Source organism: Fragaria vesca, linkage group LG4 (genome assembly GCF_000184155.1).
Source record: "Fragaria vesca subsp. vesca linkage group LG4, FraVesHawaii_1.0, whole genome shotgun sequence".
Taxonomy (NCBI): domain Eukaryota; kingdom Viridiplantae; phylum Streptophyta; class Magnoliopsida; order Rosales; family Rosaceae; genus Fragaria; species Fragaria vesca.
Window position 1 is genome coordinate 22,536,704 of NC_020494.1, and position 24,867 is coordinate 22,561,570.

At 38.5% G+C, this 24,867-nt stretch overlaps 2 protein-coding genes and 2 non-coding genes across 4 annotated transcripts; 2 read left to right on the top strand and 2 right to left on the bottom strand.

Annotated features, from left to right (window-relative positions):
* The first annotated feature begins 4,286 nt into the window (after positions 1 to 4,286).
* LOC101290857 lies at positions 4,287 to 6,409 on the top strand. The gene is made up of 3 exons (XM_004298563.1): positions 4,287 to 4,738; positions 4,882 to 5,012; positions 5,674 to 6,409. Exons 1-3 carry the CDS (start codon positions 4,544 to 4,546, stop codon positions 6,407 to 6,409), a joined length of 1,062 nt encoding a protein of 353 aa, XP_004298611.1. The 5' UTR covers positions 4,287 to 4,543.
* A 1,115-nt stretch (positions 6,410 to 7,524) lies between these two features.
* LOC101291043 lies at positions 7,525 to 10,833 on the top strand. Its single transcript, XR_184555.1, has 4 exons — positions 7,525 to 7,778; positions 7,890 to 7,957; positions 9,930 to 10,152; positions 10,549 to 10,833. It is a non-coding gene; the product is annotated as an uncharacterized LOC101291043 (transcript).
* Positions 10,834 to 12,046: 1,213 nt separating this feature from the next.
* On the bottom strand, positions 12,047 to 14,711 carry LOC101291140. Its single transcript, XR_184597.1, has 3 exons — positions 14,705 to 14,711; positions 13,722 to 13,915; positions 12,047 to 12,451 (listed from the first exon to the last, which is right to left on the bottom strand). It is a non-coding gene; the product is annotated as an uncharacterized LOC101291140 (transcript).
* Positions 14,712 to 16,778: 2,067 nt separating this feature from the next.
* LOC101291330 (ENHANCER OF AG-4 protein 2-like) lies at positions 16,779 to 24,819 on the bottom strand. Its single transcript, XM_004297692.1, has 12 exons — positions 24,506 to 24,819; positions 23,954 to 24,030; positions 21,038 to 23,017; positions 20,443 to 20,956; positions 20,102 to 20,210; positions 19,848 to 19,960; positions 19,585 to 19,772; positions 18,348 to 19,005; positions 17,811 to 18,270; positions 17,466 to 17,561; positions 17,250 to 17,369; positions 16,779 to 17,004 (listed from the first exon to the last, which is right to left on the bottom strand). The coding sequence occupies exons 1-11, from the start codon at positions 24,614 to 24,616 to the stop codon at positions 17,299 to 17,301; spliced, it is 4,377 nt and encodes a 1,458-aa protein (XP_004297740.1). The 5' UTR covers positions 24,617 to 24,819; the 3' UTR covers positions 16,779 to 17,004; positions 17,250 to 17,298.
* Positions 24,820 to 24,867: the final 48 nt, after the last annotated feature.

A 24,867-nucleotide genomic window follows, 5' to 3' on the forward strand; every position in this document is an offset into this window, starting at 1 on the left:
ACCAAACTTTTCTTATTATCAAATCATGATTTTTAAGAACTTTTTGAACTGAACTCAAAAATTTCAATCGGATTTGTGTATATGATTCTCGCTTCATGATAAGCCTAAAATAGACTTATAAATAACCCTGCAATCACAATCAAGTTATCAATGGTAGTATAGAAAAGTAGGGTGTCTCCCGCAGAGGATTGTGACTTAACAATTGCAAATATGACTCTGAAAAACTGAACAGACACTACACAAAGACAAAAACAAAAACTATAGCTAGACCCAACGAAAAATTACGAAATTAAATCTGGAGAAACTAGACACATTGACGAAGACACACAAAATTTGGGGGAAAACTATGTAGTTTTTCTATGCTAACAAAATTCAGAAATATGACGGACAGACTGATCAAAAACAGAAAACTAAATTTGAGGATTTTGGTTTTGGAAATCAAATAACAAAAACTAGTTAGGAATTACTCATCACCACTAGACAATGATTACACCTATGAAGTGTCTACTAACATGTTCAGTTCATTCAGATATCCTTACTCAAGCTAAGCCAATGATGTGTTGAACTTAACCTATCAATCTTTCTTACTTGGTATGTTAAGAGAATGATGTTTTCAACTTAACTTAGCATCTAGAATGGAGCCTAGAGTGATGTTCTCGCACAGCTCTCACCTAGAAGTCATTAAGGTCTAAAAGATTATGAATAAGGCTAGACAATGTCGGTACTGATGTTGTCCTAATCTATCTAGACATCGATTTATGTGAATGGGCTCAAGTCACTCACTCGCTACTTTAGAATGCAAATAGACATGATGATCATACAAAACATTCATAGCTTTACAACCTAGCATGCATACTAATGTTGGCCACCACCAATAAACATACAAAGTTGATCAATGATATAACGATAAACCAATGAATATCTGAAATCCATGGAACAAATTAAATAAACGCCAACTTCATAGTTACACCATGTCTAGGGCTTGGAAACAGCCCCTAACTAAGGGAAAATTAGTTACTCATCATCTTTGAAAACACACAAAAGAATTTCATAAGGTTCGGAAAGAAAAGAGAATACTAAAGATGAAGAACAAGGGAAAAGATCGATTTTCTGAGTCGAGAGATCGATCTCTTCTGGGCTTTGAACTTTACTTCTTCTCCTTGAGTTCTTGACGGCTCCCTCTTCTCTTGTGCGTTTCTTCTCCTCTCGTATGACGGCTTAGAGTCGTTCTGGTATTAGGGTTCTGCCTTAAGTAGTCTTAAAGTCTTCAAAGCTTCTTTTTCAGACTATGTTTCCTTCTTTGAGTAGGATCAATGTTTGGGCTATCTTTTGACTGTCTTCCACATATAATTTGGGCTTGGATTTTGGGAAAATTATGGTACTGATGTCACTCTTAAAAATCATGCAAAAGTCCCCAAGAAAGCTTCTCAGAATCTAGCCCAAACACTGCCTCGAACTTGACTGCTGCACAGCTTTCCCGGAACTGCTGATTTTCTGTCCAACTTTGACGCTTCATAACTCCTAGATGCCACCACCGATTTGGATGATTCTTGACTCCAAATTCATCTAAAAACGCACCTCTACAAATCTGGGCAGTCATCTTGGTGAAACCGTTCTTGGAACCTCATGGAAATAGGCATTGAAAACCGGAGAAAATAAGCATAAACCAGTTCCCAGCTTTTTGTGTTTGCAGCTTCTGTTTTGGTGAAATGGTTCCATCGCTTTTCCTAGATATTTTTGACCATGTGAATGATCAAACTCCATCCTTGACATCTCTACTTTGTATTGGAAGCCTTGCTTGCATCACTTGAACACATATTTGCATTATCTTGCTCCACAAAGTACTTAAGAAAATAACAAAGTTAAAACGATCTTTTTAAAGGAAAATAGATAAGTTAAATGCAAAGGTTAAACTATAAAATTGTCGCATTTATGCTCCTATCACTTCATTTGAGCCAGAATCTCTTGCTATAACACAGTTTTACTACTAAAATTGAATGTTCTTATTTTTTGAACAAATTTTCCCTGTTATCAAATCATGTTTTTTAAGAACTTCTCGAGCTGACAGAACTCGAAAATCTTAATCGGATTTGTGTATACGATTCTCGCTTGATTCTCACCAGAATCCATTGTTGTACGCACATGAGTTTTACAGCCAAAATTGAATGTTCTTATTTTTTGACTAAATTTTTTCTATTATCAAATTATGTTTTTTAAGAACTTCTCGAGCTGACGAAACTCAAAAATTTCAATCGAGTTTGTGTATATGATTCTTGCTTGATTTGAGTCAAAATCTCTTGCTATAGCACACTAGTTTTACCGCCAAAATTGAACGTTCTTATTTTTTAACTAAATTTTTCCTATTATCAAAACAAATGAAATAAGTATTTCTCAAACTGAAGGAATTCAAAAATCTCAAACGAATTATTGTGTACGAGTTTTGCTTGAAATCGACTAAACTTTCTTGCTATAGCACATGAGTTTTTGGGCCAAAATTAAACCTTCTTATTTTTTAACCAACTTTTTTATATTATCAAATGATGATAAGTACCTCTCAAACTGACGGAACTCGAAAATCTCAAACGGACTAGTATGTACGAGTTTCACTTGATTTCAGCCAAAATCTCTTATTATAGTACACGAGTTTTTGGGTCAAATTTTAATGTTCTTATTTTTTGACCAACATTTTCGATATTATCAAATGATATAAAAATAAGTACTTCTTAAATTGATGAAACTCGAAAATCTCAAACGGATTAGTTTGTACCAGTTTCGCTTGATTTCAACAAAAATCTCTAGCTTGCAAAGCACACGAGTTTTTGGGTCAAAATTGAATGTTATTATTTTTAATCAAACTTTTCCTATTATCAAATCATGTGAAATAAGTACTTCTCGAACTGATGAAACTCAAAAATCTCAATCGGATTAGTGTGTATGAGTTTCACTTGATTTCAACTTAAAATCTCTTATTATAACACACGAGTTTTTGGGTCAAAATTGAATGTTGTTATTTTTTAACCAAATTTTTTCTATTATCAAATCATGATAAATAAATACTTCTTGAACTGACGGAACTCAAAAATCTCAAACAGATTAGTGTACGAGTTTCTCTTGATTTCAACCAAAATCTCTTACATGCATGAGTTTTTGGGTCAAAATTGAACCTTCTTATTTTTTTAACCAAACTTTTCCTATTATCAAATCATTTGAAATAAGTACTTCTCGAACTGACGGAACTCGAAAATCTCAAATTGACTAGTGTGTACGAGTTACGTTTGATTTCAACCAAAATCCCTAGCTTATAGCACATGAGTTTTGGGGTAAAAATTGAATGTTCTTATTTTTTTAACTTACCTTTTCTTATTATCAAATCATGATAAATAAATAGTTCTCGAGTTGACGGGACTTAAAAATCTCAATTGGATTTGTTTATACGATTCTCGCTTGATTCTCGCCAAAATCTCTTACACATGAGTTTTTCGGCCAAACTTTTCCTATTTTAAATAATGATCTGAACTCTAAAATCTTAATGATATTTGTGTATACGATTCTCGCTTGATTTGAGACGGAATCCGCCTAATGATGATCATTTGGAGTTCAGTTCCGCTTGAGACCAAATCAATCAGAACTCGTATACACCAATATTTTGGTTGTTTTGCAGATTTTGTGGGCTTAACACATGTAATGAGAGTATTTGGGCTCATTTATTGCAAACTTTTGTTATTCAAGCTACGACCCAACATTAGTTGGTCTAGTCACTCTAGTGAGTTCGATAGACTAGTGGTGACATTTGAGTTGTAATTTGCTTTACAATTACCTAAGAAACACAAAAAGAGAAAGTTAACTGAAAAGTTAAACTAATAAGTTTAAGGATAAGTTAATACTGTTAAAAAACAAAAAAAACTGACTGACCAAAAAACAACCTAAACATGACTTTACTCTATCCAACAAAGGGAATAACCACGAGTAAAAGAAATAAACGAGAAAAACCGAAACAAAAATGAAAAATGCCTAGAGCATGGGCCTAGTCGTAACTGAAAAGGGGAGGGAGAGACCTATCCTACATACAAAATTAGGGTGAAGCACCAAAATACAAATAAATAAGAGAGAAAAGAAAAGAGAGAGCGAGAGAGAGAGAGAGAGAGAGAGACTGACTCCGACATCCTCAATTGAAGGTGAAATCAAGAAAAAACAACAAGGGAGGCAGACGTTTCATCGTCTGATCAATTCTCATCTCATCTCCCCCGTAACATCTCCGTTTCATTACATTCAATCAAAATAACGCATTACATCCTTCCCTTTCTTCACACATTCAACGTTCTCTCCTCTCACCAATTCTCCATCTCATTTTGGATTCAGAGAGACAAGAGGACAAAACACATGATCTTCAGATTCTGATCGACGGAACAAGATTCCGAAACCCAGATTGTTTCTTCTGTTGTCGTTGATCAACTGAATTCGATTTGGTCGAGATCCCATAATTTAAAAAGCTTCAATCTTGAATACAAAGATTGGATTTTTATTGTCATCAATCTTCCATTCAATGTCTTCTCATTCGTCTTCTTCTTCTTCTTACGCAATGGGTCTCCCCAATTCGCATTCACAATCTTCCAATTCCAACTCGCCTCCTTCTTCTCCTCCTCGTCTCAGTTTGAGTGCCGCCGGCGCCGGATACATAGAACACACCGTCTCCAAATTCGACACCCTCGCCGGTGTCGCCATCAAATACGGAGTTGAGGTACCTTATTCTCATTTTTCAAATACAAATGTGAATGGTTTTGTCTCATTGAATTGAATTTTTATGGCTGAGGAATAGAGATAACATTGCATGCGTCGATGATTTCAGGATTATAATATGATTTAGTGTGGCGATGATTTCAGGTGGCAGATATCAGAAAAATGAATGGCCTCGTTACAGATCATCAAATGTTTGCCCTCCCATTTCTTCAGATTCCACTACCCGGGAGGCATCCTCCATCTCCTTGTTTATCGAATGGTTCCAACACGCCACGGTAATATGTTCTGTTTCTATTTGTTCCGCTACGTTTTTCTTCTTCATTTTACTAGCATTATATTACCTTAGGGAGTATTGGCAAGCATAGATGAAGCTGCTTATGGTTGTGTGGAATTGTGGAATATCCATTTTCTTTGCTTTTGTGATGTGTTTGGGGTTTGAAAAGTAGATTTCAGGACTCAACTTTTGTGCAATTCATGAAGCAAGTTATCCAACTAATTTAGTGACGCCCCTAGAGTTGGGAGTCTCGACAGAGGCAGGGTACAGTAGGGTCTGGAATGAGATGGATTTTATGAACTGCATTTCTGGTTTGGGAATCTATCCATGTTGCTCTAATGAGTTCATTTGCCATTTTACTGTCAGATTCCAGATGTTGCTTCCTTTTTGAAGGGGACAGCAGCCTGGTTCGTAAAGTTTATCCTCTAGGTGATCATGGTTTAACCAGTGTCTGTTTCTTTCTTCGCTACTTCTAGTAATATGGTTCCCAGCAAAGCAGACTGGCCATCTTTTAAATGTTATTTGGTTTTGTGGTTTTAGTTTACCAGTATCGTTAACACTAATGGTTTAACACTTTGAGGTGGATGTTACTGATTTCTATTCCTAGTATCTTGTGGCCTTTGGTTCACTTATGGCTTACTTTGTTGATTTTTGTTCCTCAGGAGCCAGAGTAGTTCAGATAGGTCCCCCAGATTTACTTCTCGGAAAACCTCCCTGGCAATGAACTCTTTACAAAGCTATTATGGGTTGAAAGCAAAAAATCAGAACTCTATCAAAAGGGAGATTATTGAAATGGCACTATGCAGAAAGGAAGGCTCCCATAATTTAGAAGATGAGTCATTACTTGGAGCCTCGCACCAACCATTCAGCCATTATAGAAAGTCAAAAAGCTTAGTTAAATTGGATGAGAATGGTGAACTTTCTGATTCCATTCCTAGTTCAGAAACTAGAGAAGGCAACTCAGATCAGTTGGGAAAAAGGATTAGACGGCGCCAGAAATCTGAAGCTGACTTTCGTCGCACCCCTGAGATGCTGTTAGAAGATAACACTGCCAGTGGTGGGTTTTCAGCCACATCAATTACAGGGAAGTGCTTGGCCCTCAGACCGAAAGCAGGAGCCAATCGAACTGCCGATGTTGAAACTGGTGGGTTGAATCCTGGTCCAGTAGGTCTTGTTGATTCTTTGATAGCATCAGATGCGTCTGGAGTGAGGAAGTCATCAAGCACATCAAATTTGCAGGATCATGATACTAGCTGTTCTGCATCAATCTGGTCAACTTCTAAATGGAGTTTGAAGCCAGATTTACAAGTGTTTTCAACTGCAGCCATTACAAAACCCATATTTGATGGCTTGCCTAAGCCTATGGTTAGTCGACGAAACAAAGCCGCGCTCGATTAACTTCATTTGATTATTCTTTCGATTCATTACCATTTTGATCCGATACATCATCGATCAATGATATATACACAAGATTCCTATCCTATCTGGTGGTTAGAGTTCGTTGCCTCTGTAGCAGTCCAACCCCTAGGCATGTAGATATGATGGGAGAAGCAAACTGTTACATTTGCAGTTTAAACACTGTATTAGATACTAGTTAGAAAATTTAGAGGCTTTGGAACATACTGGCTATTTACACAGGATGTATATTACTTCTGGCTCTACTTAGGTTTACAAAAGGTTTGCCTTTTATGTGTATTTATACTAACAATTCTTTGGGGTACTTCTTGTATCTTTATTTTTATGGAAGCATGGAGCATTTGCTGAACCAACTCTTATTACTGATGTTGAATTGTCTCCTCCTTTGTCTTGTCAGAAGCTGTGTCTTCGTTCCATCCTCCACATGAAATGTTTGACAGAAGATAAATACTAGCGCTGTGTAAATTTGTAATTCTATAATTTCGAATAGCCATGTTATATTTTGACAGAAGATAAATACTGGCGCTGGTCATTACTTCAGGAGACGTATACTTCAGGGCGATATGAGCTTGACAAGATTCCTCTATGACCATTTTGTAAGTTTGCAGCTGCACATTATTCAGTAGTTAGCAATGGAAGCAGGAGAAACATGTACAACTGGTTTCAAAGATTAAGAGTCTGCAAAAGACAATGTGGTGAAATAGTTGCCCATCTTCAACTATTCTTTGATCATCTCATTCGTCTTCAACTGCACGTCTGGCATCACGGCCAGGCCTCCACCGGAAGACGGTGAACGGCCGACTACAAAGGCTTGCACTCCTCGTCACCCCGGCGAGACTCAGATGGTGGGGAAGTCCGACCTTTCTTATATAAATTTAAGATTTTAACTTTTTAAATTTCTTTTTTAAAGGTGGACCGTAAAGGCCCGCTTAAGCCCACTAACCCCATTACCGCCTAGACGCGCCTCACTCCCGCCAAGCCCAATTAAGGCCCAGTTTGTTTTATTTTTCTTTTAGGTGAAAAAAAAAACTTAAAATAAAGGGTGTCCTCTCGCCCAAACTCATTCGCTCCAATCTCTCTCTCTCTCTCTCTCTCTCTCTCTCTCTCAAAACTCATTTCTAGGTTTTCGCCGAACACCACCTTCCGCGGCGGAGCCGATCTTCTCCTTCTCATGGATGTGGTCCTCATCAACACCAACCGCCGGTCCTTCGCCTCGTCGCGTTTCGATTCCAGAAGACGGAGATCTGCCTCGGCGTGCCGTTTCAGGCTCGCGGTAGCGATCCGGCCTTCGATTCAATCAATATGAGCGACGACGATTCAGATTTCGTTGATGAGGAGCACGAACGATGCGGTATATACTTCTAGTTTTGGCTTTGAGGATCAATCTGAGCTAGGGTTTTAATTTTACGTTTGCTTTTCGGAATCGGTTTGTGTTTAGTTTAATTGTGATTCATAATTGCAGGTTAGGATTTCGTATAATTTCCTTACAGGAGCTAGATGACCGTAACAAAAACATGGAAGCTCAGTGAGGTATGGTGAATGCTTCATGTTTTCAATGTAATAAGCAATAATGAGTGTGTGGCTGTGTATATTGTACAAATATGTATGGTCACTGACTGCTTTTGCTGCGCAAAACTTGTGAGTGTGTGTTTGTTGATGATTGTTGTTTCTACTTGATTGTTATGTAACATTTACGGTGGAAAGTTTTAGTAGAGATTTGATAGATGCTGTTGCTGTGCAGTTTAAACGCCGTATTAGATACTAGTTAGAAAAATTGCAAGGATTTGGAACATACCGGCCATTCACACAGGATATATGTTACTTCACCATATGCATAGAAAAGGTTGCTTATCATGTGTATTTTATACTAATCTATCAGGGAATTTCTTGCTTTTATTTTATATTTTATGAAGAGGCACGGAGCATTTGCTAAACTGACTGTTGAAACGTGTTCCCTTTTATTGTATAAGTTTCATAGATGTACATACTACACATTTCATACCTAAGATTTTTAGATTCCTCCTCCCTTATATTATCTGATATGCTGTGTAAGGGAGCCCTTCTAGTGAGGACCCTTAAGTTGAGGACTTGGTGATAACTTTTCGGTTTATGGTTTAAAAGACCCAATTTTTGATCACATTTTGACATCTTATCCGTTCAGTTTTTAGGTTTGTATGAGTAGATTATTTCTACAAATTTTCACCCAAATTGGTGTTCGTTAAGATAACAAACTAGATCAAATTAATGGATGAACCAAATATGTCAAATATGAACCGTTCAAGTTCATAATTGATAAATCACACTTATAAATGTCTTAACAATTTTTAATATAGTTGAAAATTTGAAGAAATGATCTACTCATAAATATTTATAAACTGAACGGTCAAGATGTAGAAATAAGATCGAAAGGTGGGATAAGCCGAAAAGTCCTCACTAAGTCCTCAACTTAAGGGTCCTCACTAGAAGGGCTTCCTGCTGTGTAAATCTATTCTTGTTATTCTAGATAATTGTTGTTGTTTTTCATGCATCATTGAAAATAAAGTTGTCGTATATTAATGAAAGCTACTCATCTTTAATTTCGAGTTGGAGATGATCACCCTATCTACTCAGTCTGTTTCTACAACAATGTTCATGAAAAGTTTGGTAACATTTATTTTCCAGATCATTATATGCCTTCTTATTTATTTTCATTTTTTCAAAAAGGATGAAGATACTGTTCGATGATCATTCGTGTCTGATGTTTACTGATGCCACTTGGTTATTGTCTAAGACTGAGATTTTGGAGGGGAAATTCATAGTAGGGATTTTGTAGATGCAGTTGCTTTACTTGAGCAAGTAAGGTAGTCTTGTTATAGGCAGCTGGAAACTTGGGTAGTAGCATACATATTCTACCCTCAAGGCTTTTTTTGACTGTAAGTTACAGAGATTTTTACTGCTTTTGGCATTGGTTTGGGTTGGGGTTACAGAGATTTCTGTTCTTTCATTAAAAAATAATTTGAGCGCATTAAAGGAAATCTAGGATGTGAACTTTGATTTGTGGGTATGTTTGTCAAGTAATAACTTTTGACATGATAAATCTGTTAAAAGTTGAGCGCATCAGTTTGAGTGATTTTGTTGTACATCTGTTACTGTATTCCATTTCCATTACTACTGTAACGTGTCTCTTTCTGAAATGACTGTGCTCATGTGGTATTGCTGGACAGGATGCTTTTCAACTAATTTGTATTCTGATATGTCCAAGTCGCTTGCACATTATTTTGTCTTGTAATTTTTTTTTATATCCAAAGACTTGTAGGTAATGTCGTAAGATACCTGTGAGAATATGTCTAGAATATGTCTACAAGTGCTTATAGTAAACTGACCTGGGATCTAAATTTCGACCGTTGAAATATCTAGAATGAGGTTCTAATAGCTTAAAATCAAAGATTGCAAACTTTTGAAATATCAAATGTCAGATAGGATAAGAAGTTTCATCTAACTAACAAGACATTTCCACTTGCAGGGCAGAGCATGGGCAGGTGGTGAAATAAATAAAAGCTTGCTTACTCTTGGTCGTGTCATAAATGCTATATTTGAACACTCCGGTCATATTCCATGGGTTGTTATCCAGAGTGCAAGGATAAAATTGAAGATGGTGGCAGCTAACTCACAACAGCTTGAAATCTCGCACAAGACGGTGGCAGTTTCAAGATCTAGACAAGAACTTAATTGTCTTCGTTGCAGAGGTAAGATCTAGACTAACATAATTGTGTTCGTATGCATTCCAGTTGTCAGAAAAGTGAGATCTAAAATTACATCAGAAAAGTGGTCAGACACCTCAGAATTCAGTTTTCCTAGTCTTCCTCGAAGTTCTTCGGTAGCATTCAAATATAGAATAAAATGTAAGTTTATTCTACCCTACTAAATTTTCAGGCTACTTTTTGAATGCTACCGAAGAACTTTGCAAAAGACTAGGAAAACTGAAATCGGAACTGTATGTTCTAGGCGACCTTAAAGGGTAATTGGCGGTCAACTTTGGTCATCTAAATTCTGGTCTAACCACTTTTCTGATGGAAGACTATGTTTTAGCTTTCAATGTTCGGCTTCTAGTTTCTATATTTGACTTTGTTTTTATGATCTAGTTTTTCAAAGGAATTGCTTCAGAAGCTCATGAATTACTTGTGATCTTCCAACGTGTCTTCACAAGCAAGAGGAGACTTGCAAAACAACGCATGAGGTTCATAGTGCAGTGTCTATTTCATGTCCACAAGTACAGCATCTTGTTTTGAAAAAAATCTTCGTAATTTTTTTGAGCTTCGTAATGTTTTTTGAGCCGGTTTGAGGTTCCCTATGTAATGAGCCATTATGAAGAACTCTGTTGTAAATATTAGGCAGGAAAGAACTGCGTAACAGCAAGCCCAATTTGTATTTCAACGTTTAAAAGTAGGCCCAATATTTAGGGGACGGCCCAACAGATGATTTTAGTTTTAGAGGCTCGAATAATTGTTGAAGGGAGGCCGAATGAATGGCCAGCAGAAGGCCCAAATATTGGTTTGCCCAACACTGACAAGTCTGCCCTGCTGTAGGCCCATTAAATTAGGAACCCTAAATGAAAGCCCAAATATATTGGACGGCCCAAACGGACGAATTAATTTAACTTGATAGCCCAAATAATATTTGGCCCTATATAAACCTAAATAATGGAAGGTAAAGCCCAATTGGCGGTCATAAGTGACTGGACGTCCCAACGAAAGCCCAATAAAGAACTGAAAGACCATCGAAAGCCCAATAATGAACTGAACAGCCCAATGGAAGCCCATTAATGAACTGAACGGCCCAACGAAAGCCCATTTATGAACTGAACGGCCCAACGAAGGCCCATTTATGAACTGAACGGCCCAATGAAAGCCCATTATTGAACTTAACGGCCCAACGAAGGCCCATTAATGAACTTCACGGCCCAACTTAGGCCCATTAATGAACTCAACGGCCCAACGAAGGCCCATTAATGAACAAACGGCGCAATATTGACCCAACATAAGGCCCATTTCGATGAAGCGGCCCAATAGAATAAGGATAGAGGCCCAAATAAGGCCCATTTAAATGAAATTGGCCCAATTGAAGGCCCAAAGGATGCCTGAAAATGTGAGCGGCCCAATATTGTCCAATCTGGCCCAACAAAAGCCCAGTGAGGCCCAAAAGTACCAGATCGTTAGAAAGGCCCAAGGAAAGGCCCAAACGGTCGCAATGTTCTAGTGGACGGCCCAAAATGTCCGGATACCATCAAAACGGCCCAAAATAAGGCCCAAACAGATTGGACGGCCCAATAAAAGCATTAGAAGGCCGAACAGTTTCAACTGCCCGAATGAGGACCAGATGCTGGCCCAACTTTATGCCCAATATCACGATTTACCTTGCGGCCCGATTAGTGGGTAGATTAGGGCGCATTAAATGAAGGCCCAGATTCCCTATCGCTAGACGACCATATACATATAGCAGGTCCGCGTTGCTTGGTCTTGAACAATTACCAGATTTTAAAATTAGATGAGCGGTCCATCACCCAATAACTTATGCGCCCCGAAACAATTACCCCAAATCGTAAATGATAACAGTTTATGTTTTAATCTTTCATGCGTTCCAGATTTTAAAGTCATCATTTTGCAGCGACAAACTTTGGCCTTACAATCACAACTTCAGTTGATAAGGTGGAAGACAAAAAAAAAAAAAAAAAAATTTCACATTGACATCTACTCTTCTTTTACCTTTGTCCACAATTCGATCGTCATCAACATCCCACAAGCCTTCTTTGTCAGGAACAATTCCTTTCTGGCTTGCTTTTGCCACCATGAATGTAGAGGGCTGGCCAACCATCCATGCCTTCTTTGTCAGGAACAATTCCTTTCCGGCTTGCTTTTGCCTCCATGAATGTAGAGGGCTGGCCAACCATCCATGCCAAGCTGACAAGTGATCTGGCCACAATGTTTCAGAGTATCCAGTATATCAGTATTCTGGGCCATCCATGACATCCTCAGCAACTTAACAGATCTGTAGAGGTGAAACGATTCAGAAAGATTTCCAAAAGCACTTGGCAGAAAGACTGACCACTTAAGAGACATAGAAACCATGAGCATGCCATAGTTGTTATATTGCTGATTCTCAGTACTAATTAAATCATTTATTAAAAGCAGTGGATGAGTCATTTTCATCAAGCACAGTGCAAATGGCAATCCAAACTTGGTGGTTCATATCAATTCTCTTATCAAACACAGCATATTGGTTTATTGGGGAAAAGAAAAGAATCTATATGTTGACAGGTAAATATGAATCCAACATCTAGATGAAGCTGCTTCCTAGCACCTACATGTTACAGTATTATAAACATATACACTTGGTTTGATAATCAAGTTTCTCAGCTTAGGTACGGTAACAAAAGCTTCACTTTTCACATAAAGAGGAAGACGATGGTTTAAATTTAGAACACTAAGGAATTCAGGTGGATCTTTAACAGGCACCAACTAGTGTCTCCAGCTTTTGAACATGCCCAAATTCTAGGAAGGAGCGAGTAGACAACCAAAACAAAGGCAAAACGAAAAAACTTCAAAGGGAAGTCAAACTAAGTGAAAAAGATATTCATAATATATACAAACGAAACATGTGGACATTCTAATAAGAGTAAAATATCATAACTGATAAACAATCTTTCGTATCTGAGGTTTCAGGTCCCCTTGTCCATGGAGCTTATGCTATACACGTCCTCGTCCCATCTCGATTTTTCAGGTATTTGAGTTACTTAACAGTTAACAGTCAACTCAAAGATTTACCCTGACAGTCTCTCCCCTTTTCCTTTGATTATGGGGTTCTCCCTCAAATTCAGACTTCACACATCACCTCTCACCTCTCCATTTCTCACACCGGAGCCCCACTACATATTTTTCTGGCTCTACTAAAGATGCCAACGGGGATGAAATCATCAACAGCAATGACCATCTCACCTTGAAAAGCTTAAGGTGTAGAAATCTAAGTTCCTATACTATCATAAGCCACTTCTCACTATTGAGCAAATCAAATCCATATCTGATTCAACAAACAGATGACTATACTAAATAACTCGAATGATAATCATTTCAATATCAACAATATCATAGTAGTAACCGAAGCATTCAAAAATGCAAGATCCAATGCATCATAAACAGTCGTCGTTAATTTCTGCACTAAAATTTTGAAAAAACAAGATACAAGTAGACAGATCGAACTAATTTCTATGAACAAAACGAGAATTTTGCAATTGCGAACTGAAAGGAGCAGAAATTGTTACCTCTTCGAGAAACCCTAGAATATCCGAGTCGACCGCCACTGATGAATTGGATAGCCGCCGGACCGGACCGCAAAGACAACCGCCGGCGTTGAGCTCCGATTCGAACGTCACCGTCGAATCGTCATCAGATCCAGGACTTGGAATTCGAAAAGATCCAAAATCGGATGCTCTGGTTTCTCTGATCTCTGCAACTTCTATATGAGCTTTATGAGATTAAATTTCGTTTATATGTGTATTCGGTGGTCTATGAAGCTATTGGGCTGGGCCTTCACTCCAGTTGTAGTGGGCCAGCAGCAGTTGTGGCTGGGCCTTCAAGATTTTGGAACACGTGTTTTATCCCCGAGAGCATTTTGCTTTTCTTATAGCAAGATTTTAGTTGTATCTTCTTCTGCAGAGTTTAACAGTGACAATATTGTCAGATCAATGAAAACAAAAAGGTTACATAATTGAGTACTGATGCCCTCCATTAAATTTTACCAAGTTGGTATAACATATTAAGCTTATGGCCTTTACTTTAACCCATAATATTTACAACATAATTTTAACCTCAAACTGTAAGCCTCTCTAAAATGTGGTACTTTCTACACTTTACAGGAAAGGAATCAGAACTAGAAACTATACTGCCCAACATTGGACGAATCATCTTCACATATTTTCTTTTTCCCAAATACAAGAATGTGGCGTGTCACTGCAATATGCACATTATATCACAGTTCGGACTAGTAAAAGGAAACACATACAGCAACATTTGACAGGGAGTTGAGACTAGATGTTAAGGCAAGGCTAGCTGAGTTGAGACTTGAGAAACTATTTCACAGTTTTCTCCAAAAAAAATACAAAGGATAAAAGCTCTCCTCGATCAAAGATAGAAAAAGGAGACAGGTTACGGGTGGATAGCCAGAGTCGCAATGTTTGGAGCGGCAGAAAACATTGGATGCCTATAACAATAAAAGAAAAGGAATTCTGAGATCGTGTGCCCATACCCTTCATTCGTACAGAATACAAACACTCACCTACCCTCAGTATAGGAACTCTAAACATGAATTGAAGTCAAGTCTCATCAACAAGATCTCAACACCCAACTGGCATGTCGACAAGTACACAATTCATGCAATAAAGTCAGTTGTAGCCAACAAATAACATAAAGCAGTACTCTCGAAGATACAGTAATCCTCATGAAGAAGAAGAAAAAAAAAAACAGAATGCCTCCTGAAGGAAAACAAAAGAATGACAAGATAAAGAAATATATGAACTGAACTAGCCTTTTCTTTTGTGGTTCTCTTTATGTTGCAATACAGCAAACCAACATAATAATAAACTCAAACTATCCAGAGGAACAAAAATGTAGGATTGTCTACACTGAAGGAAACAATTGTTACCAACTGAGATACAACAGTCATGAAGCATCTTGAATCATTTACAATGGAACAGAAAATGTTGCAACTAAACTGTACTCTGCCAACAGATTACTTAACATGATCCAAAATGTGTATTTACCTGAATGTTTTACAGCCGTGTATCTGCTACGAAGTTAGAATATTTTTCTTTGTGAGTGACCCCATGAAAGTGGCTGCTATGTCTTTTAACTTTTGCCGAAACCTGTGACAGTATGTAGCCGTGATGTTATTCCAAACTAAATACCCCGTTAGCAATACAGGTAATACAATATACATTAAGAAATGAGAAGCTCTAGATAATCAAGAAACACTATAGATTGACAGTTTAAATCAAAAGCTGTAAGCGACAAACAAAGTTGATTATGTTAACAATCATGAATTCCAAAAAAGGACACCAACTACAATTATAATCGCCCAATCCGTCACTGGAGTTACACTCATCTAAAAAGGCCTGAACACTAGAAACTCAAACTACAAGAGGCTATTTAACATTAAAACTTTAAAATCCCACCTACTTGCTATTAAAAGGGTATATCAAGCAATGAAGCTCATGCAAATCTCCAATTCTTTTCACCCAGTTTGACAATTTAACAATTAATAACCTGGTTAAGAAGTAAAACAATGTAAACAACCAGATCCTCTTCTATGCCTAGCCAATAGATATTCAGCACAACACAGTAGAAGTATGCAACAGTCTTCTCAACATATGCAGCAGCAAGAAGACTACTAGCCAAAAAGTACATAAAACGTAGGCAATATACGGTGTAGTCCCATTAATAGTGACAAACTCAATGTAAACCGCCAATAATAATACAAACCGGCACCAATACTTTGAAGAAGAAAAAAGAGTAAAAGAAATATAAAAAATAACATCATAATTACCATATAAAAGCAGAAGAAAGTGATACACCCCTCCTTCCCTCCACTTCTCTACCAAGTTATAAGTTTTTCTAACTGTCAAACAAAGGAAGTGTACCATTTGTTGATTTGTACATCCAGAATGAACCAATGTAATTTGCAGAACCACAAAATAGAAACATTAGAAGTAAAGAACACCAGCTTCAAGTGACTAAAAGACTTCACAATTCTTTGATAATCAGTCACCTTGATGAAAAGCTAAAGATATACAACAAAAACATAGAGGTCGAAATTCTGAAGTAATTAGATTCAGGCTGCTATGTAACACGGTGGGAGGTCTTTCAGATGCATGAACTTGAGAAGACTCTTTTTGTCAGGAACATGATCATGTGCTCATCATAACTGAGGATCCTATAGGACTTGACAATCATCATGAACTACCAGAAGGGGATAACTCAATAAGTTTTTCAAAGAATAAATAAAGACACTCCACAAGGAAGGTTATGATTGGGGGAGGCTCTATTTTGCATTGTCCTATAGATCTATGTTTACTAGAAGCTTGCACAAATCAGAACATATCAAAAATGGAGAATGGAAGACAACTGGAATTAAGCATATTACTAGAGAAGGTAACATTACTTTAGTATAATGCAACAGACAAGCAGGGTGAAAGTACTGAACTATGCAAAGCAAATCAAAATCATGAAAATCAAGTCATTGCAAAAATGATTCCTCTTATGTATTAAAAAATTATTGCATAAATTAATTTCTATCTATTTGATATTGGGTGTAATTACATCAGTTAAGACACAAGTGTACTAACCAAGAAAGAAACATGGGCGTACACTTGGAAGCAAATGTTCTTGGGATACATTTGTCAGGAAAAATTACAATATACAGAGTCCTGTCAAGAGCCTCCGCAAGTTCTCAACACTGCCTTCCAAGAACTTAAGGTTTTGTACACCAAATAACACCAACTTGGAAGCATGCTATGAAGTGATGCCACTAGTTAATTCACCACCCTCCAGCTGAATACAATTTCCAAACAGATAATTATGAGTCCAAGTTAAGCAATATATAAACTGTTTATTCCATTATGTTTGATGAAAGAGATGATTTACGTTCATATCAATCATGGTAGAGGCAGTATACATTCAAATATAACAAAAATTCCTCATAAACATAATTTTTAATCTGGGCAAAGTGGACATTATATATTTAGGGCAGATGGACATGAGCCACGGTAGCCACAGATCATATATGTGAAACTTACAAGAATATTTAATCAGGGCAAAGTGAACATTATGCCGGTCTCCAACAATTTATGCCGGTCTCCAACAATTAACAGCTGAAATATCAGGCCTACATGGCAAGATCTGAGAAGCACTATGACCTGTGTAAAATACAGTAGAAAGTTATTTATGACTGAATGGAAACACACCTCCAAAATAAACTAATAAACTTTCAAAGTTCAAGTTTCTCAAATCACCTGATATTGGAGCTCCAGAGGGTACATTATTAGGAGCGGGACGCTGAAAACTCATATTATTTGCTGGTGGCCTCTCGACTGGTGGGCGAAAATAACCTGTCACGGCAGAATATCAGAAGAAATGATTAGATAAATGCATCAGATTAGAACAGATCACAGCCAAAAGCACTAAGAAAGTAATGAAAGCATCGTTCATACACATAATAAAACTTGCTGACATATTCAAGGATGTATGAGAACAAAATCTTTCTAGTAAGAATACTGATAGAAATTGACTTTTTTACACCAGACATCGCAGGAGACTACTTGATTAATAGCTTAGTCACCAAGATCAGATCTGCGTACCTTCATGGCCAAATGGTGGTCCTGGGTGTGGAGGCCTCCCACCATTTATCCAGACACCCCGCTGTTCATCGGCAACAAATCGTCTCTGATTATCAGGACCAGGTGGCAAAGGGTATGGGGGTCGGTATGGATGCTGGGGATGTTGCTGAACTGGGGGCTTGGCATAGGAAAAGTGACTCGATGGATTTTGTGGGGGTCCTGGAGGTAAAGGTCTAGGAGCAAAAGCTGCGTTACCTTGTTGAAATTGTTGGTTTGGTTGAGAGACTTGTGTACTCATGAAAATGTCACCATGTCCATGCTCTACTTGCCTAGCTGAACTATATCCAGAAGGTTCTCGAGGACCACATACTCCTGCTGGGGCAAAGCAAGCTTGCTGCTGTGAAAACATTTCAGTTTTCACGGAAGAATCAATAGCACCCCCGTGAGAAGCATTTCCAGGCATTTGGACTAGTTGGTTGCCCTGTATGGAGGACAAATATGTTAGAAAAACAAGCATTATACCAATGATACAGATGAGAAAATAGCCAGAAGTCTTACACTAGTGCTGCAGTATTCATGAGGTACAGAAGGTTGATACGCCAACTGTGGTGAAGAATGCATTGATGTTTGAGGTGGCAGCATCTGTTGGGCTACTAATGAAGGCTGGGTTGGTCTAGATGACTGGGGAATCAACAAATGTTGAGAACCTGATAGTGGTAGAGGAAGTGGAGGCTGTGAGGGGGGAGGCGGCGGTGGCGGTGGTGGTGATGGAGACAGTGGGGGTGGTGGTGGTGGTGGTGAGGGAGGCAAAGGAGGGGGTGGAGGAGGAGAATCAAGAGGCAAAGGTGGGGAACCCTCTGGAAGTGGGGGCAAGTCGGTGCAAGCATTTGAAGCTGGTTCCATGATCCTATGTGGCCCTTGCTGTGGTGGATCCATTTCAAAAGAACCATTTATAGACGACGGTCTTTCATCCTTCGGATGTCCAGAAACATCTTCCATTTCCAGCTCACCATCCACATCCTCTAAGATGCAATGCCGCCTATCATTTGGAGTAACAGCACATGCTTCTGACTCCCCAGATGCATGGGTAGTTTCTACCGGTGATGGATGACTAGCCTCCTTGTATGAACAGCTTGGAACTTCTTCTTCTTCTTCCTCATCATCATCTTCAAATGCATGAGAAGATAGAAATCCAGGCAACTGAAATGTCGCATTGCTGACACAAGCCAAAGAAAAAATGTATCAGAAAGAACACACAAGAAAAGATGCGACACATAAACATACTCACAGAACCACTTGATCAATTTTTACCTCGATTTATATACAAGCGGACCCAGTAATTGATAAAAATTGTCTCAACAAGTAATTCGTTCACGTACTGAGCTTTCACTACTTGTATCTTAGAACTTATTTTCTCTTCTCTCACATGTCATTATACAATCTCGATGCTTAAAGAATAATTATTTGGAAAGCAAATAATTGTACTTGAGTACCGAAAGAAGAAAAATTCAAACAAATAACTTTATGTTAAGAAAACCTTGAATTGCATGCAGAAAATACTACATTTAAAGTTAAATTTCTAAGATTGCAGCAAAATTATTTTGATTTACTCCCCATATTGTTAGATATCCATCTAATAATTTTACTGTCCCTAACATGGTCCAAACATATCAATAATGTATTAGACCTAGAATCCATAACAGCTAATGCCATTTGGTAAAGCATCATATTCTTGTCCTTTTAAGACCAAAAGACCCTATTGAAAATAAATGAAATAGCTCAATAAGTCAAATACCTGCCATACTCATCCACAAACATTCCTTCCATTTCTCTAATTGGATCATCAATGGCACGCTCTGATCGAGATGGACGTCTAAGGGAGAAACCAGCAGTTGTATCATCATTTGAGACTCCAATATCATCCATGTACCGACGAAGAACACCTTGTGGAAAAATTTTCCTCTCAAGCCAGAGCCGTAAAACCTGGATAAAAGGAAAGTTTTGTTATCTTGTAGATGAAACTGCTCCCATGGAATTATATGAATAAAATTAAATTACCTTATGACACTGACGACGATTCTCACGAGCACCAGAACCAGGTGGAGCAGCAGCACCTAGAAGCCGTGGCAACGCTGCTTGAACAGTTGGAACATATGAAGCTCCCGCAATACCTGAATGTAAATAAAAAATAACTCCCAATATTAAGTATCTCATACACAAATAGAATAATCTGTACTCAAAACCAAGAGAGAAAGAGGAACAGATAAGTTTGAAATTTTATAACTGAAAGGAGTTTCTTCAATTGCATATACCTTTTTGAGTATGTGAGATTTGTGTAATGGAGTCCACGAGAAAGAACAGGTCAACCTTACGATGAAAACTTGGCTCACTCTCCAGCTTTCGGATAAGCAGTTCCACAACCTGCACAAACAGTAGTATTAACCAATCACCTAACTTCAGTGGAACTTGGTAAGCGATTTGGCAAAGGCCAAAAAGAGAATTGAAGTGCAAACCTGAAAACACTAATAACCAAATGTCTAACTGGAGAACACATAATGTAATGTACTAAGTGCAATTTAAAGGTTCCTACTCTCATTTAAAATAATTGTAGGAGAACTAGAGTTAGAGTGGAGAATGGTCCTATTGAACCTACCTCATTAGCAATACCATACTTGGCACAATCAAGGGCACAGCGAGTTGCACGACTAATACTTTCCTTGGTCCTTGACAAAGTTTCTATCATCCCTTCAAAAGCATCACGGGCAACAGCTGCCTCGGTACCGCCACTCAGTGATCCTCCTGCTGTCTGATGCCCAGAACTAACTCTTCTTTCTGAAAGGTCCTCAATGTCTACTTGATTTTGTAATGCAGAAGGGCGACTATGAGAAGGAGAAACTATGTTTGTGGTTTGTATAGATCCTGGAACATCTGCCTGCAATGCACTGCTACTCATGGGATAAAGACCCTGAGCTGCCAAAGGACTGGGGCATGTTCCATCTGTGCTAGACAAAAAAGCAGAACTGGAAAAATCAAAGCTGTAGTTATGCGACTGCGTTTGTTTCCTTTTTGCTTGTGCAACTGCAATTAGATGCTTCAAAGATGAAGAAGATTCCAGTGTGTTAGAATCAACCAATAAGGCAGTTTTATCTTCTTTTCCAACTTCCATTCTGTCATGAAGAAAAAACCTAAAATTAAAATGAGAAAAAAATTATACTATGCACACAACAGAAAATCAAATGCATGCATACCTTTCTGTGGGTAACAAATTGTACTCTGTTGTATTTTCCTGTAAAATAGTAGAGTCAATGGTCCGGGAGATGGGTCGTGCCGTAGGTTTAGGTTTTTGAGAGGAAACCAAACTACTAGAAACTGTTCTCGAACTGTTGACTGATACAGCCTGAGCCTTTTTCTGAATTGCAGAATTAGAGCCTTTAACTGGGGCTTTAGTTGCTTTTTGCTGTTCTACTGCAGGTTTAGTAGCAGAAACCAACATAGGAGACATCTTAGGAGAAGGCACGGTTGGTTTTAACTCTTTGGACAACTGCTGGTCGGATTCTAATTTTGCTGGACTGTGGTAGGCGTGCACCGACTTTTCAAGCCTCATTTCATCAGTTTGAGTTTGCTTCTGAGACCTCTTCTCATCTACTACAGGTTTGCCAGGGGACAAAGACCAAGTCTTTAGCTGGGAAGATGATTCCTTTGTACTGCTACCATGAACTTGAGTAGAATGCTTTGTACTGTGTAGAGCAATATCAGAACCCTCAATATTTTTATTAGTGCTCTTTATACCATCTGAAATATTTGAAGGTGCTTTAACATTCCGGGAAGAGCCTCCATGAACAGGGGTTTTGGGTTTTTCTTCCTCCTCCTCATCATCATAAAGGCATACAGCTCTACGCTTTCTCTGTGTCTGAGGTGCTGAAACTTTGACATCACTAGACCGAGCTATATTATTCTTCTGAACAGGAGCCTTTTCCATTTTATCATCAGAAACCAAAGTGTCAGAATCAGACATAGCCTCCATCGCTCGACGACGACGCTTTGCTAGGGGTAGAACAGCTTCATCACCAGAAGCATTGACATTTTGGGATTTGGATACCAGATTGTTCTCCGATTTAACACGTGAAGTAGACACTTTCGAATCCAATTTTTTAACCGTCTTCTGGTTAGCAACATTAGTACTAGGAGGACTTTTTGAGAATGAACCCCGCCGAGTATTTTCCCCTGCATCTACATGCTTCGACTTTTTGGACAGATGTGAAATATCATTTGATCCCAAATCAGGCTTTCCACGCCCAACATGAGCATTCTTTGGTCTTCCTGAAAGTCTATCTCTGGTCTGGGCTTCAAGATCATCCACAGAGTTCTTTGCCTCTTCTACCTTGACATACTTTTTGGCCTTAAGCAGGTCTTTCGACCTTTTCCCATCCCCAATTCCAGTTTCAGGTTTAAGCGAATCTTGGGATAACTTTCTTTTATTGCTACCAGAGACAGTTTTGCCTGTTGTTCCATCTCTCAATCGGTCATGAGATTGTGGGCGATCAACGCAACCAATAGAACCATCTTCCTTCAATGACGTTAAAGAGCTGCCCTTGTGTACTTCAACCATACCATCACTTCTCTTCTTTGAACCACTACTCTTGGTCATCTTGTGACCATTTACTAATGACCTCTGTCCCTCACCATGTTTCTTGGAGTGAATATCATCATCTTCATGCTTAAGATCAGAAACTTCTGTCTTCAAATGAGAAGAATTGGACGTCTTTGGTACCTTGGGGTGAACAACTGAAGACATTTTATCCTTTTCCTCAGAAGAAAAGACAGGAGATGAACTCTCCTTTGCTCCACAAGAGGTAGATGGGTCTACGTCTTCAGTATCATTTTCACCTCGTAACTGTGAACAACGCTCCAACTTAGAGCCGAAATCACCTGTGCATTCTTCCTTAACTGTTTCTCCATCAGAACCAACTACACCCTTATCATCTTTTATCTCGACATTAACCCCATTATCCTCAACCCCATCAACAGACAGAGCATCACATCCATGGTCTGATCTATCAGTATCAACCCTCAAATCATTTGAGTTCTTTTTCTGCAACTCATCAAATGCTTCACATATTTCCTTCACCGCTTGGGAAAAATACTTTGATTTGCCTTGACAGCGAGCTGATATTTTACTTTTTGAATCACTAGTGAATGCCTGAATATCTACAGGTGCAACAAAAGCTCTGTGGAGTTGGTAAAAAGGAGCAAACAGAGCATCAGTAGCAGTCAATCTGACCAAAGGACAAATATAAAACGGATTTTCAAAAAGAAAATCGAAAGTATAGGAAAACAAAACACAAAACCACAAATTACACAGTAAGCGCTTTACGCCATTACACAAAATCTACACGCAATCCTACTTCAAGCAGAAAATATCAGCAGCAATTATGCTATAAACAATTAATGTTGCTTAATATTTGTATCAGAAACATACTTTTTCTAAAGAGGACAGATTACTGTAACCATAAACCACAACATTATATACAGAGACTCAGCAAATTAAAGGCTGTATGGTAGCCCCTACCCAAATAATACCACTCCAGATGATCAGCAATCGCAGAGCCAAATAGACACCCTAAAATAATTCAAACACACAAAACCCCATGTTCAACTTTGTGACATCTTTCTTCAGAAAACACAGAACCACCAGGCCCAACCCAAAAAAAAAAAGCAGAAAAGCAAAGCAACACCTCTCCAGCCTAAGGGCACTTTCAAGTGAACTATCCTACATTTTTTTTCCCAAATAAGAAACCAGAAATTCATCAGAGCAAAATGAACAAATAGTTGCTATCCGAACATTTCTACATTCCTATATGATTCTGAGTGACTTGAGCTTTTCTATTCTAGACAATTCATGAGAATTTATATTCAATTCTAATTAAAAACTAGCCTCTAAATACCACATTCAAAACATACAGGTCCTCTTTAACACTATCCCCAATCTACCATTTGAAGATAATATCTTACAACAATTTATGGGTAAAGCCTGAGCTGCATAGTTTCTGAGATATCTGCTCTAAGTTATTTGATACTGAAGTCTTCTGTTTTGTCAAGAAACACATGTATAGCAGGTAGTTGAAACTAAATGTACACATGTGACTAAAAGTCGATATACTCACATCTCTTCTGTTCCAAAGAATTGCACAAAATACTTCTTAGGATCAGGGACTTTCTGCCAATCTTCAGGCTTGCTGATCTGAAAATTCGAATCACAGAATAACTACTTCAAATACCAATCACAAGAGCGGCACAGACTAAAAAATTCAACAGAGATATAATTCTAAACAAATAACCAACACTCCAAAACGTGTCAATCAACGAAAAGTTCGGATACTTGCATGACCATACTCTAAACTATAAATTACTTTATGAAACAAATGACCAAGTACTTGATTAAAAGGAAAACACAACCAGCCTATAGATTTGCCTGGAACAGGATGGGTATCCAATTCAATGATTTCAGTACAAGATATCCGAAATGAGCGAAACGAACAAGCTTCACTATGATAACTAAACTAATGCCAGCACAAAAGAGCTCCAACAATTCGGTAATCAATCATCACGTTCTTAGTAGCCAAAGTATGAGCACAAATATGAACAAGCAACTCAAAAGGCAAAGCAGAATCCGAATAGGAAAGCGAAAGCGAAAGAGGATCAAATTGAGAGGTTACCTTGGCGGGCCAGAAGGGGTGACCCTTGACCTTGGCGAGGACAAGATCGCCGAGGCTCAGCTGCGCCTTGTTCTTAGCCTTGTTCGCTCCGCGTCTACGCGACGGAGCCATGGCCTGGGCGCCGCAATCTTAGAAAGCAAGACGAAAACCCTAATTGAAATCGAATCGCGGAAGCAAAGTACGGACGGGGAATCCCCCCGACGGAATTGGAATCTCAGGCAGGCGGCGGCGGCTGACGGCCGATGGAAGTTCCGGCGCCGGAGCTAACTAGGTCACCGGAGGGGAGACGAGTGCATTCAGAATCGTCGAGTGTGTGACAGAGAGAGAGATTGAGGCGGTCGAAGAGCGAAGAGCGAGAGAGA

Coding starts and splice junctions, on each gene's coding strand:
- LOC101290857 (XM_004298563.1), top strand. CDS start 4,544: ATGTCTTCTCATTCGTCTTCTTCTTCTTCTTACGCAATGGGTCTCCCC. Junction 4,739..4,881: donor CCATCAAATACGGAGTTGAG/GTACCTTATTCT, acceptor CGATGATTTCAG/GTGGCAGATATCAGAAAAAT. Junction 5,013..5,673: donor AATGGTTCCAACACGCCACG/GTAATATGTTCT, acceptor TTTGTTCCTCAG/GAGCCAGAGTAGTTCAGATA.
- LOC101291330 (XM_004297692.1), bottom strand. CDS start 24,616: ATGGCTCCGTCGCGTAGACGCGGAGCGAACAAGGCTAAGAACAAGGCG. Junction 19,961..20,101: donor AATCTCACATACTCAAAAAG/GTATATGCAATT, acceptor ATTTACATTCAG/GTATTGCGGGAGCTTCATAT. Junction 17,370..17,465: donor CTCTGGAGCTCCAATATCAG/GTGATTTGAGAA, acceptor TATTTTACACAG/GTCATAGTGCTTCTCAGATC.